The 14,643-nt window shown below is 33.4% G+C and overlaps 1 protein-coding gene across 2 annotated transcripts in view; it reads right to left on the bottom strand.

Annotated features, from left to right (window-relative positions):
- The window catches only part of LOC135685907 (sister chromatid cohesion protein PDS5 homolog B), a 34,529-nt gene extending 20,408 nt beyond the window's left edge, over positions 1-14,121 (bottom strand). Inside the window, exons 1-18 of one of the 2 annotated variants that reach the window (XM_065202001.2) lie at positions 13,647-14,121; positions 12,336-12,530; positions 11,320-11,406; positions 10,960-11,054; positions 9,820-9,946; positions 9,147-9,227; positions 8,849-8,989; positions 8,275-8,390; positions 7,136-7,230; positions 6,924-7,030; positions 6,380-6,418; positions 5,737-5,798; positions 4,909-4,998; positions 3,915-4,293; positions 3,013-3,249; positions 2,512-2,602; positions 1,718-1,787; positions 914-1,037 (exon numbers count right to left, since the gene is read on the bottom strand). In XM_065202001.2, the coding sequence (XP_065058073.2) occupies positions 914-1,037; positions 1,718-1,787; positions 2,512-2,602; positions 3,013-3,249; positions 3,915-4,293; positions 4,909-4,998; positions 5,737-5,798; positions 6,380-6,418; positions 6,924-7,030; positions 7,136-7,230; positions 8,275-8,390; positions 8,849-8,989; positions 9,147-9,227; positions 9,820-9,946; positions 10,960-11,054; positions 11,320-11,406; positions 12,336-12,530; positions 13,647-13,733 (2,223 nt within the window). In that variant the 5' untranslated portion in view covers positions 13,734-14,121. The remainder of the gene's footprint in view (positions 1-913; positions 1,038-1,717; positions 1,788-2,511; positions 2,603-3,012; positions 3,250-3,914; positions 4,294-4,908; positions 4,999-5,736; positions 5,799-6,379; positions 6,419-6,923; positions 7,031-7,135; positions 7,231-8,274; positions 8,391-8,848; positions 8,990-9,146; positions 9,228-9,819; positions 9,947-10,959; positions 11,055-11,319; positions 11,407-12,335; positions 12,531-13,646) is intronic. The other variant, XM_065202000.2, reaches the window with a different exon arrangement.
- Between the last annotated feature and the right edge of the window lie 522 nt (positions 14,122-14,643).

Consider the following 14,643-nt stretch of genomic DNA (forward strand, 5'->3'; position numbering starts at 1 on the left):
AGTCATAATTTTTTTCGGGCAGGCACATCTACGTGCTTTTTCCCCAAGGTACGTTCCCGGCTTCAATGACGGGACAAATAAATTTGCAGCAAGAAGGACATTTCCTTCAAAATCATCGTTTTTGACTCATAACAACTTATCAAAATGTTTTATTCTACTGTCACAGCACGCGGTAATAACCCAAACATAATGGCTATCTTTTAAACATAGAATGTGGAATGTTGGAATTCTGGAATGTGTTTTCTAAAAACTTTATAAAAACATGCTAACAAACAGGGGTGGATCCAGAGTAAATTTGTAGGAGGGGCAGTTGGTAGTGGGGGCGCTGAAAAATTATCAGAAATTGGTTACGAGTTTACGCTGTATACAGCTATTTCAGACCCTAACTACTGACAGAAGGCTCTCTTTTCACTTTTGTAAGACAATTTTCTAAGAGATGATTGACTATAAGATAATTGACACTTTGTAAAAAATAGTTGTTCTATACTTTGAGGTAATCCTTGAAGAAAATTAACCTATAAGTCCCAGAAACGTATTCATGTGATTCTCATTCTTCAAAATAGGCGCACAATTTCCAAAAAGGGGCGCCAGACTTGCTTCAACTCGGTGAGGGAGGGGCAACTGCCCCTAGATGCCCCCCTTAGATCCGCCACTGCTAACAAAGGCATTTAACTTGGGTTCATTAATACGAGAACTTATCATATAGGAAGGTACTACCATGCAAAGGTTTAATGCTTATTTGTGTATAATTCTAACTTGTTTCTCTTCTATGTATTTGTTCTGTTATGTTTGTATTATTGAACTTCCTTTTATATTGTTTATACTTTTAAACTTAAGATTAATGTGAATTTGCAACATATGTATGTATACAGTGGAATTTAAAATAAAATACTGAACTGAACTGAATGCTTACGGATAGAAGTCGATCCATCACCACAGATGAATCCTTCAGCGTCTTTGAAAGGCAACGAATAGAATAAATGGCTTGTTTCCGTGTTCCAGAGACAGCGAGTTTGCTTAGCACAGGTTGAAAGCATCTGAAAAGTGGGATACATTTTTAAGAGTGAAATGACCCCCATTATAATTTTTTATGGTGTGTATTAACCGCCAAATTTAATGATTGTAGAAATTCATCAAAGTTGTAGCTTTTTATCAAAGAACGTTCACAGTTGCACTAAGGCTTGTCAAACTTTCAACTAAAACAGAGATTCTAAGTAAAATTTCACTAGGTTTTTTACACAACTTCCAAGTTTTCAAATTTTCAGATTTTCAATGAATGCATAAAGAAGCACGACTTTCAGATTTTCTCTGATGACCTCGAGTTGAAACTACCTCGTTACAGATTCATCTCTGCCTATCAATATGGCCGATTATCTAGTAACCAGTAGCCGTCCTGGAGACCCACCCCTCAAAAGAGACTGTTCCAAGAAAAACATAATCCGATGGGACGTTCATCAAAATGGTAAAAGAGGTATTTGGACCACCTGGTTAAATTAAAAAAACCCTGAAAAATCATTCAGTGCCAGGATGCTACATTTTGGCATACAGTTTATGTGCTTATTCATGATAAAATGAATAACCCGTCGTCAAACTATAATGATAAACATATGCAACGATCCTTTTTCAGAAAGCTGCAAATCTCCCATAAGCCCTACACGTAAGAAAAATGTTCAGAATGAGACCATGGATTATCTGAAATCGACAATTTATAACTCACGAGCAGAGGCTTCGGTCGAACGACTCAAGATCATCGCCAACATTGAACAATATTTTTACACCAGTCTCCACTGCAAGAAAAAAGATTCTTTGCAGAGATCAAATAGGATAATTAGATGATAATGAATGCAAAATGGAACCAGTTCTATAAAAAGTTGAACCATTATAATGTATTGCATACAATCTTTATAGTTCCATTAACATCAGAATAATACCCAGACATAATTATTAGCAGTCATCTAAAGGCGAGGACGGGTTTGATTGTGATCGCAGACATTGATACAAAAAATGGATGATTTAATTATATACTGAAATGATTCGCAAACATGACAAAATTTTGAAATATATGGTATTCAAGGATATAAAATTTAGACCTTATAACGCTCTAAAGACTTAACTATAGTGTTGCTGACCAATTCTTAAACAACTTTTAACATTTTCAGTGACTCGAGAAAATGTTTTAATGTAAATGTGTTGTTCAGGGTTCGTTTAGCACGTTTTCCATAACACACCATCTAGCAATAATCAGTCCAAGAAAACTTTGTTTTTGAGAGCAAATGAACTAATCAAATATTGAGCTGTACTGTTATGGCTGGCCGTTTAAACGTTGAATGAAAATGTTGAAGCGTTTTAAAACGTCAAACTGAACATCAATGAACAACATTGAAAGCTGATTCCATTGTGTAGGAGCTTTGCTATGCCTCTTGGAATCATAACTCATGTGAAGCAGCAAACATGAGTGCAGTGTAAGCCTTCACCTTAGCGTAGCTTGTATAAAACAGAACATCCACTAACCTACAAAGTCATCTTGGTGCTTGATAAGCTGCAATAATTCTTCGAAGCATTCTTTCGTCTTGAAGATCACTGGCATCACAGTTGATAGCGACTGTCAAACGATTTCATATGAAAATAAATTAAGAACTTACATAATGTATTTGAAACAGTACATACATGCTATCCAAAAACACAATTTACGAACAACATACACATTGAGTAAAGCACGTAATGACTTAAATGAGAAAATGATAACTGGAAGGAGCCTGAAACAGTTTGGTTATATACGACTTGTGGAGAAAGAATATCAAATATTAAGCAAAAACATCTACTGTTGTAGTAGAATAGCAATACCAGTTTAAAGGGACAAGCGTTAAAGTATTTGGACCTTCCGTAATATCGCCGGCTACCTTCTCATAGCCAGTTTCATATCAAAAGAAGTAAAATGCATTGAGTTGTATGAAGGAAGTACCTACATCCCCCAAAAAATAAAAGAAATTCTAAAACTCAAACAATTTTCACCTGCAAAAGCAAGAGACCGCGCTTTGCTCTCTTGCTCAAAACTATTTCATCACCACACATTTCATCGTCATTTTCTTCATCATCGTTATCATCCATTCCTTCAACAGATTTCTTCACGGATTGAAACAAAGCCTTGATGCTATGAGCATCAATCAACATGGGGGAGCTACGGTCCAGTAACGCCTTCACGGTTTCTATAATTGGATTCTTGGCAGAGATTTTCATTACAATTTCTGACTGTTGGCGAAAAGAACAAAATATCAAAGAGAGTAGAACAGTAAATCAGCCATTAAACAAGGTCAAGAGAAACTGTTCATGCTGGAAGCAGTGACTGCGACCAATAAAATAAATGGAGACCAATCTTTGAACCAAGAGTTCATTTTTTATGATAACTATTAATAATGAAATTATGCTGTATCAAAAATTTAATGTCAGAATCTCAAAATTCCAATTAATGACATTTGTCACTGTTCAAATTTTCAAACGTCTTGCGTTATGCTTTAAAATTTTAAGGTAATGATTTCTGTTAGTGTTAAGATGTTAATGCAGTGATATTAAGACAATAAAGAAACAGATAACAGAAAATTACAGAAAAGTGAAGATATTTCAAATGTTCCGTAGCACAGCCAGGAGTTAGGTTGGAGATCCATATAACTAAATACAGTAGCAAAAAACACTGCATGAATTGGCTTATACATTTAAAAAGACAAGACACGTTTTTCCACTATGTCATATTGTAAAACACCAAATCAATGCAATTTCAGGGATAAAAAGAGTCCAGTTTCTAAAAAAGAACACGAAAACAAGATGAGAAATTGCTAATCAGCTGCGTGACTGCCATGTATTCTGACTCAGTGGAATTCGTAGAATAATAATGATTAACGACCTTGAAGTAATCTTACCACTGCCTTTTTTATCCTATCGCAGCCTTGCTGAACATCAGTGGACGTTTTGAGTAAATTAAAAAGCGAGTTATCTTTAAACATCATCACAAACTTCTTCAGATTTTCTTGTGCCTTGAAAGGTTCAGGTAAGGAGCGAGCCAAAATGAGTATCTTTGTAAACATTAACTTCTCTTTTCCATTTTCATCATTTTCATGGAGTTCAAGCAGCTTTCTGAATTCACAGTTCATCGAAGATCGATGTTTGAGCAAGAAATCGAACGCTTTTAGAGCATAATCCTCTAATGATGAATAAAGGTTCAGTAAAACATTCATCCTTTCTTTGGTTTCGAGGCTGACTGGAACGAGGCAGCCGTGAACAATCCTTTCTACGCACAACCTGCAAGTTGAGAGCGTAGAAAGTAAATATCTTGGCGAAAAAACTGATATATATCTAACTATAAATCGTGCAACAAGGCAACAAACTGTTGTATCTAAAAATTCACGATGTAGACACGAAATTAAATCGCATTTCTTGATCAAGAGCTAGTAACATAGATTGGATAAAAAACGAAGAAAATTTCACAGACAGCTACAAAAATGATGACTTCCTTCTGCTGTTACTGGCAGTGTTAGGAAAAGGCTAAATCACAAAATCTCTGTGCTGTTTTCCCTCTGCATAGTCCCGTCGTACTGCTAATGTATAGACAGCTCGTAATAACAGAGGCATGTTATGAATACAGCGTGACATAACTTGGATTTAACACTCTTAATAACGAAATGTTAGATCTGACTGTCACAAATAAACTGACCCATTGTCGTCACAATCTGACGAGCTGAGTATTTATTATGTTTACAAAATTATCCTGTCTTTGGAAGTTCCTGTCTTATTGACTGATTTATACATACTGTCCATATTATATCGTATCGTAAAGAATACATACACATCGTATTATACATATCGTGCAGTAATGATGAAAATGTGACTGTTTGAAAAATGAAATGTGATTCGTACTTGTCTTCTATTGAATTTTGGTAGTATAAATGCAAAATTTTGTCCGGAACCCAAGAAACCCTCTTGATTGCATCCGGATCTGGCGTTTCACTGGCAAAAGAAAGTGTTGTTATAACTCTCTATTTTCAAACTAGCATTGATAATAAGATTTCTAGCCATGGATATTACAACAACACGTTTCGGGCATATTTTTATCAGTAATAAATAAATTCATTAGCTTAATGACCAGACTATTACTGGTGAAGTTATATGTCCGATACAATTTATATCGTAGTATTCATGTCATGATTAAACCTCATGTGTAATTGTTGTCTTCGTGCAAACTCATAGAATTATAGCCGCACGTACAAACAACGGATATATCAAGCATTTAAAGTGCCTATGCTTAATCCTGTCTCCCAAACAGGTACAAAAATTCTAATTAATTTAAGTTCATACTAAATGCACTATACCGAACTAATACAAAAAAATAATGAAGAAATCAATTTTTAGGTTTAACGACTAGAAAAGCTGACTAGGAAAGATTATAGCCGACTTTTGGTAAGGTGTTAACCAACTTCCTGATAGTTTTAGGCCTATATTCAAATGCGAGTAGAAGGGGCCCATCTAATCGGGAGAGGGGATGGATGGAAACAAACGATTGATGATCAGCGAAAATAATATGAATTGAGCTAAAAAGAATTCAAATATTTGTCACTGCTACTGAAACTAACAACATTTAAATAGCTGTGAAAAAACATGATTAATAACAAAGCAATAAAACTTTATTACTTAGACAAAGTAATAAAACATCTCTGGTTTATCAATCACAACAACAACAAAACAAACCTGATTGTTATTCCTTTATAAAGTTTGGCAGTGCAAGTCAGGGCTGCTCTTCTCACAGGCCACTGAAACAAACATCATACATCTCTGTTATGTTTTTATGTTGGAACTAAGATTCGATTTATTCACAGCGTAAAAATATTGGACGCTTACGATTTGTAAATAAATTCCTTACCTATCGTAGTATTGCAAAATAACTTTCTACTATAAAATACACTGTTGCTCAATTGGATTGATTCTTTTGCGGCTCTTATGAAAGAACTTTTTGCAAATTTCCTAGAAGCTTTCTACTTCCCCTTTTTTCAATGTTTTATACAAATAAATTATCATTTTCTACAAATTCCACAAAAAAGCAGTAATCAAGTTTTGGTATCACTTTTCAAAGTTTATGCGTACATATATTAATTCACATGGGCCTAATTCAATAAATATGGAAATCCAAAATAAATACATTTCCATGCAGAAGCATTTGCCTCTAAAACTTCCTGGCGGGTGAGCATTTCCAAACGTGAACATGTAAAATAGGAACAGGTAAATTTCCATTCCAACTAAAGATTTGCATGAAAAATATTATTTTCTCCCGTTTACAAAAAACGAGTGCAAAACATCTTGTTAGAGAAAATGTACAAAAAAACTTTATATATACCTTTTTATCCCGCATCCGTTCTTTTACAGCAGACATCAGCTAAAATAATCATAGAAATGATGAAAACATAAACAGACAACAGAAATGAAAATGGGAACAGTGACAACAACTGGTTTAGATTATTGCCTGAATGATTAATTTTTCTGAGACTTGTATCAAAAATTTAACAGTGAATCCAACTTGATAAAGTCTCAAATATAATACTAAAAGGGACTATTCATATAACGAACTGTGATTTACACCAACAGAATGATTTCAATGCTTCTGGCTATGAAGACAAGGCGTACGTTTTGTTTTCGTTTAGACTACGACCAGCAGCTTTGCAGCAAATCCTAATATTATGCGTACATTTGTATATATGTTCGTCGATCCAGACAATGAGGGCTTGAAACTGGCTGATGATGTTTCGTTCAAGAATAGATGCATGTAATAAGGCTAATTCATCCAATCGATGCTTTCGTACAAAGGGTAGGAAACTAAATAGGAAGTTTTGGTAAAACGCTATGTCACACAAACTCTGATTGAATTCAGTTTAAAGTCTTACTTTCTCGGGAACGGAGTCGATTCGTTCTGCTGCTGCTTCACAAACAGAAATGACAGCCTGTAGCCGCACTTTTTCTTCAGTGTCGTGAAATCGCTCCAGAATACGATCTGGATATTGAAATAAAAAAGGAAATAAATGAATATACTCCAATTTTTCGCTGAAAATGCAGTTAGTCATAACTTACTATTTCAAATCGATGTAAAGCAACTCACCTGCAACGTCATTCATCAATTCAGGTTTAGATACAAGAAGCTGCTTTCCACTTTGTAAACATTCAACACGAACATCAGTGCTGATATCTATAAATCTGCAAAAACCAAATTATTCTTACATGAAGAAGCCACCGAAGAATTTGATACCCAATATACATACATTATAATAATAATATTAATAAAACATTAAAACTTATATAGTGCAAAACCAAATAAAAAGCTTATCCATCTTTGGCGCTTTGCAATAAAAATGTCCAGAGCCCTAGAGTATCTAAAACATCTAAAACTTTATTTGCATCTACTTGAGATTTCAATTGGTTATAAAATTTAAGACTCCAGATTTTAAATGGATATGTGAATAAGTAATTATATTCTGCCACAACTCAGCAAGAAAACGATTACACATAAAAAATAAGGATAATGTATAACTTTCTCAAGATTTAGCGTCCATTAAAAAGCCTTTCTCGGGAGATCATCTGAAATCTTAACAGATTAATCTTGGCTCACGTTCTCACGAAACCTTAAATAATTGAAGAAAAACAATAGTTTTCCTTTAAAGTTGAGGCGTCTGATACATATGAAATTGCTAGCCACAAAACGTGTGTGGCTACGTCTATAATCCCAGACGGAAGGTATTGGGATATCTCTGGATTCTGATAATTCTGATATTTGCTATACAGAAATGTTATACAGTATAAGTTTAGGGGTTTGTCTCGACAGTTGAATTCAAGGTATCAAGTCAAGTGATGAAGCCATCAAAAGGAGCTTTCTTGCAAAGCTTTGAGGATAAAATATAAACTCGTTTTTAACTTTAGCTGACATTCAACAAAACACCAGACAGCTCGAAATACCGAGAACAATGATATTGTCTTAATAGTTTCGTTCTATGACAGGAATTTTAAAGAAGCGACCCCCAGGCACAGACAATGTCTATTACTTAAACAGGGACAGTTCTATTAAATGAGCTTTGACAAAACGGGTGATTCCTTGACTATGATCAATTAAAGGGCACTTTTATTATGAAGAAGGAAAATATTCATATGAAGAAGGAGTCAATACATTATCATTAGGAATATCTCATGTATCCTATCTTAAAATTAAAAAACCATTGAAATAAAAGAACATTTTCCAAACAGTACCTGTCGAGAAAACTTTTCCATAGAGGTTTGTTCATATTTGAAAGGTCTGAATCTTCTTCAGAAAACATTGTTCCTAAAACTTTGACGACTTCGAGACGCTCATCTTCTTCGACGCTCTAGAAAAAATGTAAAGGCATTTTACGATGTATTGAGTCTATGAAAGCTGTGAAAAAGATCATAATTCACAGAGCAGCTCAATTCAAACTTCATTATGCGACATCTGTCTAAAGGTATGCTTCCAGGATTGCCCATACTTTAAAGGGACTTTTGACAAATCAGTGTCTTCTAACACCTTGTGTGTTTAGAGAATCATATTAGCATCAGATAAAGAATCAGAATCAGTTTACCTAATAATTAATTTTTCTTGAATACAATGAAGTAAAAATATTACTGCCGCTACACTTGGAGAAGCCTTGGAAATTTCCAAAGAGCCATTTTTAGCAAAAACACCTGATTGGATTCTCTTTTGAAACCAAAGCCCATTTCCAAACTCCTCCATGTAGAAATTTAAAGTACTGGATTTTAGATTAGGAGAAGAGTGTATCTACAAAAGATATGGAGAGCAAAAACAAACCTTCAGTTTGAATTCAAGTTGTGGTAAGATTGAAAGGAGAATTGTTTTGCTGATTCTGTTCAGCTCCAAAATAAGGTCGTACATATGCTTGTTCATGTCACTTTCTGTTTCTTTTCCAAGGACTAGAGCATCATTGAAAAACTAAAATTAAATACAAACAGATGTTATCTTCATGAAAAAGTAGTTTATCTTTTCACTGAAAAGATATCAATTGAGAAATAATCTATGCAACGATCACAAATACACATGTTGTTATATTATAGCTGACTTATAAAGTATATTGAGATACAAAACTCACCACTTGAAGATAAGGTTCCAGTGAAGTACTGCATCTTTCAATCAAATTTGATGCCAGTTTGTAAGAGGAAGGCCTTGATGACTGGGAAATCAAGATAGCAAGAATTAAAAATTGCATTTCATTTATATATGAAGCATAGAAACATTCTGTAACACTGTAGAGTTATGACTAGCAAATGGATGAGGTTGACAAGAAATTTAATGAAAGAAGAATGCCTTTAGTACAAAAATGTTAATTTTTAACAACTGTTCTAAAATATTCAACAGGCTGAGGTGTTTTTTTTTATATTCTCATAAAATTTTACAAAACAGACAACTACAAGACAATACCACAGGGAGCATGGAAATACATAGCAACTCTGTGGCCATTACATTAAACATATTTGATTCAAATTAGAGTTACATTAAATGTTGCAAATTACATGTAACAGATTACTAATAATTAAAAACATTTACAATTTGGATGTTAAAACAAAAACAGGGACAAACTACATTGACAAAACAAAACAAGAACAATGAAAGACAAATTACATAGGAGAGAAGATTTATAAAACTACTTTATGAAACCTTTCAGAGGTTCTTTCAGAGAGCTGAGGTGTTTCAGGTGTTGTTGCTTTTTGAGTGCTGCAACTAGTTTCAAACATTTACAAACAAACCAATGAAATAACAGCTACCTTTACTGGGTTCACCAAGTTGATCAAAATCACATCCAGTATATCTTGAGATAATGATTCACTGTCTTGAATGACAGATGACATTACATCCAGCATAAAGCCTTTAACTCTCGCATTTTGCTTTTCACTGAAAATAATACAACTTGGACATCAAAATGCTTCATGTGTGGCTTCACAAAAACTTTGCAAATTTTACATAACAAAAAAGAGACAAACAGTTATTCTCCTACTTTTTTGCAGCCTCTAAAAAATTTTCACTGAGAAGTAAAAAAGGTAATATTTAAAATCAATTGTCAGACTCAAATCAGTTGAGATATTCCTGTACAAGATGAACTAGTTGATAATTAAACAAATGAAATCAAAGATAATATAGGCTTTATCATAGCTTGAACACAAAGATAATATAGACTTTATCAATCTATTGTATTATCTGCTAAAACTTGCAATAGAATAGGAAATGTGTATGCACAAAAGGAACAACATATAGCATGATCAATACTACAAATAATTAAAATGAGAAACATATAAACTAGGCATTCACAAAAACGCCACATTTAACCTGCAAAACCTAAAAAAACCTTTCCATTTTCCAAAAATGTTAAATACTAGATAATTAGAAGGTGTTTGCTTTTGATTTGCATGAAAAAGAATGCCATTTAGACTATTTAAACATGAACACAAATGAGGCCTTGTATGCTGTTGCCAAAGAGTTGTTTTACTTTTAAAGTCAATGTACTTATACAAAAGATGCTTAAACCATCTATCAATCAAAATTAGCCAACCAATGAATGTGTAAGTGGAATCACACTCACTGGTTGACTACTTTTAATTTATTTTGAAATTCTATTTTACAAAATTTTGGATTGTTATTTGTTCTTTTACTCTGTTTCTGCTTATCACTTTTAATCTATTTAAGGCATAATGGGATTTTGCATACCTGTTTCAAAATTATATGGGATGTATGTAATCAGACTTTTATGTTTATTGCATGTCATCACAGAACAAAGCAACTGCATTCACATTTCCCTTACTCTGTTTTTGCAATTTTGAAGGAAAATATCTTACAACATAAAATTGAAATAATTCAAATCAACATGTCATTTAAAAAATGCACAAATTCTATTTTGATATCATACTTACTTCACAATTTTGAGAAATGTTTTAAAGAGGCGAACAACCAGGTCTTGAGCATCCATTTCACAACATACATTGAAGGTTTTCACAATTGCCAGACTCTGCAAAAATCCATAAGGTTTTTTTATAAATTTTCCTGATGCCTAAATTTGCTGCATATACATTACTTTTCTGGTTAAAATGCATTAGTGATCCAGAATAAATAAAAAATAACATAATTTGACTTGTTATATCAATAGCATCATAATTTCAGCATTTCAGAACAGGTCTGGATTTAATTATTTAGATTATTGTTTGTCTGACTGCTCAAAAGAAGCACATATCAAAACATTGATGGAATCTATGTAAAAGTATGTAAGTGAATACCTCAAGGAGATAATATGCCTTTTTGAAGAGTGCACTTTCTGGGTTTTCAATTATCTTTAGCTGGTTAAGGATAAGGTCAAAAATCACCTAGAAAAAAGGTAAACTGAATCACCTTGAAATTTCCTGCTGGCAGAAGAAACAAACAAGAGCAAAAAAATTGTACAAGGTCCTGATAGACAACTTATTACAACAGAAATGATAATACATTTGAAATTGTTGGAATAAATACCTTAAAATTTCTAAATTGATTAGAAAAATGGACAATAATTTGAAATGAAATAAGTTTCTATTTCACAAATCAGAAAGTTTTTTCTTGCCAATTTAAAGATTCATATATGGCAATTTCAGGTTTAAAGGTTCTCTATTCTTTCCATTAAGCAGAGAAAAGCTCAAAAAGTCTCAATTTTTTACCAATTCAATATAACTAACATAAAATATTTCTAAGCCTCAAAACACAAGCTAAGCTTAATCAAAGCAAAGCTACATTAAGTACAAAAAATTTCAGCACTAAAAATTTCAGTGGAAAAAATTTTGGACATCTTTTTGAAAATTCGTGAATGTGGAGGGTGAAAGGGAAGAAAATTAAGATGAGCTGGCTTTCTCACTGGTTGATGAAAAAGGAAAATCAGAAACTGAAAATTGATATGTACAGGTTGCAAAGGAATACTAGAAAATATCAAGGAACAATTGTTTTGTTATTTTGAAAGTCCATAAGTGGAAAACAAGATTTTTCTAGCATTTAAAAACTTTGATAAGAAAAAGTTTCAGTTTAAAAAAATTTGTTGGGATAAATCTTCAGTTGCCTTAATTCACCAAAAATAAATCTCACTGAAATTTTTTGTACTCTATGTATCTGAAGGTTCCTTAATTCTTAGGGTTGGCTTTTCTGGGGATTCACAGCAGCTTAGCAAAAGGATCACTTGCTATCAGCAGTGTCAATTGCCATATACCATAGATTAAAGTGAGAGTTGTTTCCCGTCATGTAGACCTCTTAGTATTATTAACTTTTTAAATACCTTGAGCTGCTCATAATTATATGGTGGTTCAGGCACATATATTCGAAGAATATCTGCATAGCAGCAGGCAAGGCAAACTCTGACGTCTTTATCTTTGTGATTGACTAAAAATGAAGCCACAAGAACTGCTGCTAACTCATCATAGTTTTCTACGTTCTCCTCTTGATCGACATTGGCAAGCTCTTCCATGATAGACTATTAAAAGAAAAGAAAATTTAAGAACAACATATTTAAGAAATGTAAAGGCATTCATCTATGGATTTGCCAACATTTGTCAAATTTTTCACTTTCCTAATCAAAACTAACAAACCATTTTTAAACTATCAAAACTAACTCATAGTTTATGTTATTCAAAAAAAGGTTTAATTGCATCTCTACACAGCATGGATAAGTATGCATGCATTTGCCTTTATCAGGTGTTTAGCAACACAGTCTATTTAATCTCCTTGAATCTCTTGGTATTTTTGCAGTATTAAAAGCCTAATCTCCATCAAGTGAGAAAAAATAAGCAAAATGTGACAAATTTTGTGCCAATAACGTCATGGAAATGTGCAGTGAAGGTTTCCTGGGATTTCTTGTGAAGAATTTCTCTGAGAAATAAGTTAAAATGACTACAGAAAAGAAAAAGACAAGAACAATTTTTTTAGTTTTTAGTTTAAAGTATAAACTAAGTGGTTGAATAGTTGGACTTGAACTGATATCACTGTATTTTGTAGAAAGCTTTTTATTTCACTTAGTAAATAGATTGATTTTGCATGCAGTAACAAGGCCACACTCCTTCCATCTGGATAATATATCTGGATTAACTATGGAGAGCACTTTCTTATTGAATGGAAATCTGCTCTACTTTCCACAGCCCAATTCTATTGAGAAGCTTTTGGAACAACCAAGATTTCACTGAAACATGTCAAAATTTATGTTTCAAATGCTTTATGACTTGTAAGATCAAAGAGGCATAGTCCACAAAAACTCTGTTATGACTCAGAAGAAATTTTCTAGCGTGTATTTTGTATATTTGCAACATCCTGTCTCTTCTTGTCTTAAGATTCGTTTCCTTTTCACAGAAAGCCGTTGTTAATGCTTTATAATCATGCTTTTTGGGTTGAACACAAGGCACCAGCTGTTATGTAAACGAAAATTGTATGCTGCATGATGCACACTGCTGAAACCAACCTAGTTAGTTAGTTCAGCAACAGCTTACAAAAAGTCTTGTTAAAAATGTAACAATTTTAAATCGTAAAAATTTTTAATCAAATCTCCAAGAGGAAGATAATATTAATCCTGAACAGATCTGCCAAGATATCTGCATACCTTGAGCCTCCTGAGGAGTTCATCTTTGGAGAGTTGCTCAGTGAGTTCTTTGGATTTAGATTTCTTTGCAGATCTTCTGTCTGACATTTCAAGTCTTTTTTATCTATGCAAAAATATAATAAACTTCCAGAAATTATTTCCTCGTCCTCGATAGATATTGTGAGTTATAACAATCGACCAAACAACACTCTTTCGGGTGGGTTGGTTCAGAAACTCCAACCTAACGGCAAGTCAATTTCTCATCCCGTGTTTACCAAAATGCGATCAGAGAGATAATTGCAAAACAGTTGGGTTCGATTCTTCTTCATTCGTTCAAAAACATTATTTATTTCAAAAAACCATTCTGGTGCTTGGCGTACTCAATCGGAGCTTGACAAATCGTTGAAAACATGGCAGACATCTTTGCTGAACACGAAAATGGCGGGAATTCCAAAGCTGGATTGCAAGTGTAGCTGCGCAGCAGAACAAGTGTTGCTTCGACCTCTGCTTCGACGCCAGCTGAATTGAACCTTGCGAAGATAAAATTACAAGGTTGAGATTAGAGCTTTAAGTTTTTAATTAATTCAGTGTTGATGTCACAAATTTTTTTTTCAGATATGTAGAATCTGGATCTCATATCCTTAGAGCATCAGAAAATACCGTAAATCCTTGAATTGCCCCCCCCCCCCTTTGAAAAAGCCCTCTACTTGCACAAAATTATTTGGTCTTGTCAAAGCGAGTTTCGTTGACAGTATGAAAAAATCGAGCAAATTTAATCCGTATTGCCAATTTATATCTATTCATAGTTTCTATTAACAAAAAAAATCTGTGTAAGAAGACATATTCTATTCTTCTTATTATAGCTGCCATTGCACACTTTTGCAGCTTCTCAATTGTCCAAATTATTGCATTTTTCAAATTTAGACTTATGGAATGTCGCTAAAAACCTTTTTTATAAGAATTTTGTTTATAAGAATATACAGGCTCAGAATCATCAAATTCTCAAGAATGTTATGAG

Source organism: Rhopilema esculentum, chromosome 6, assembly GCF_057945365.1.
Source record: "Rhopilema esculentum isolate cy_ngs chromosome 6, ASM5794536v1, whole genome shotgun sequence".
In the NCBI taxonomy this organism is placed as follows: Eukaryota; Metazoa; Cnidaria; class Scyphozoa; order Rhizostomeae; family Rhizostomatidae; genus Rhopilema; species Rhopilema esculentum.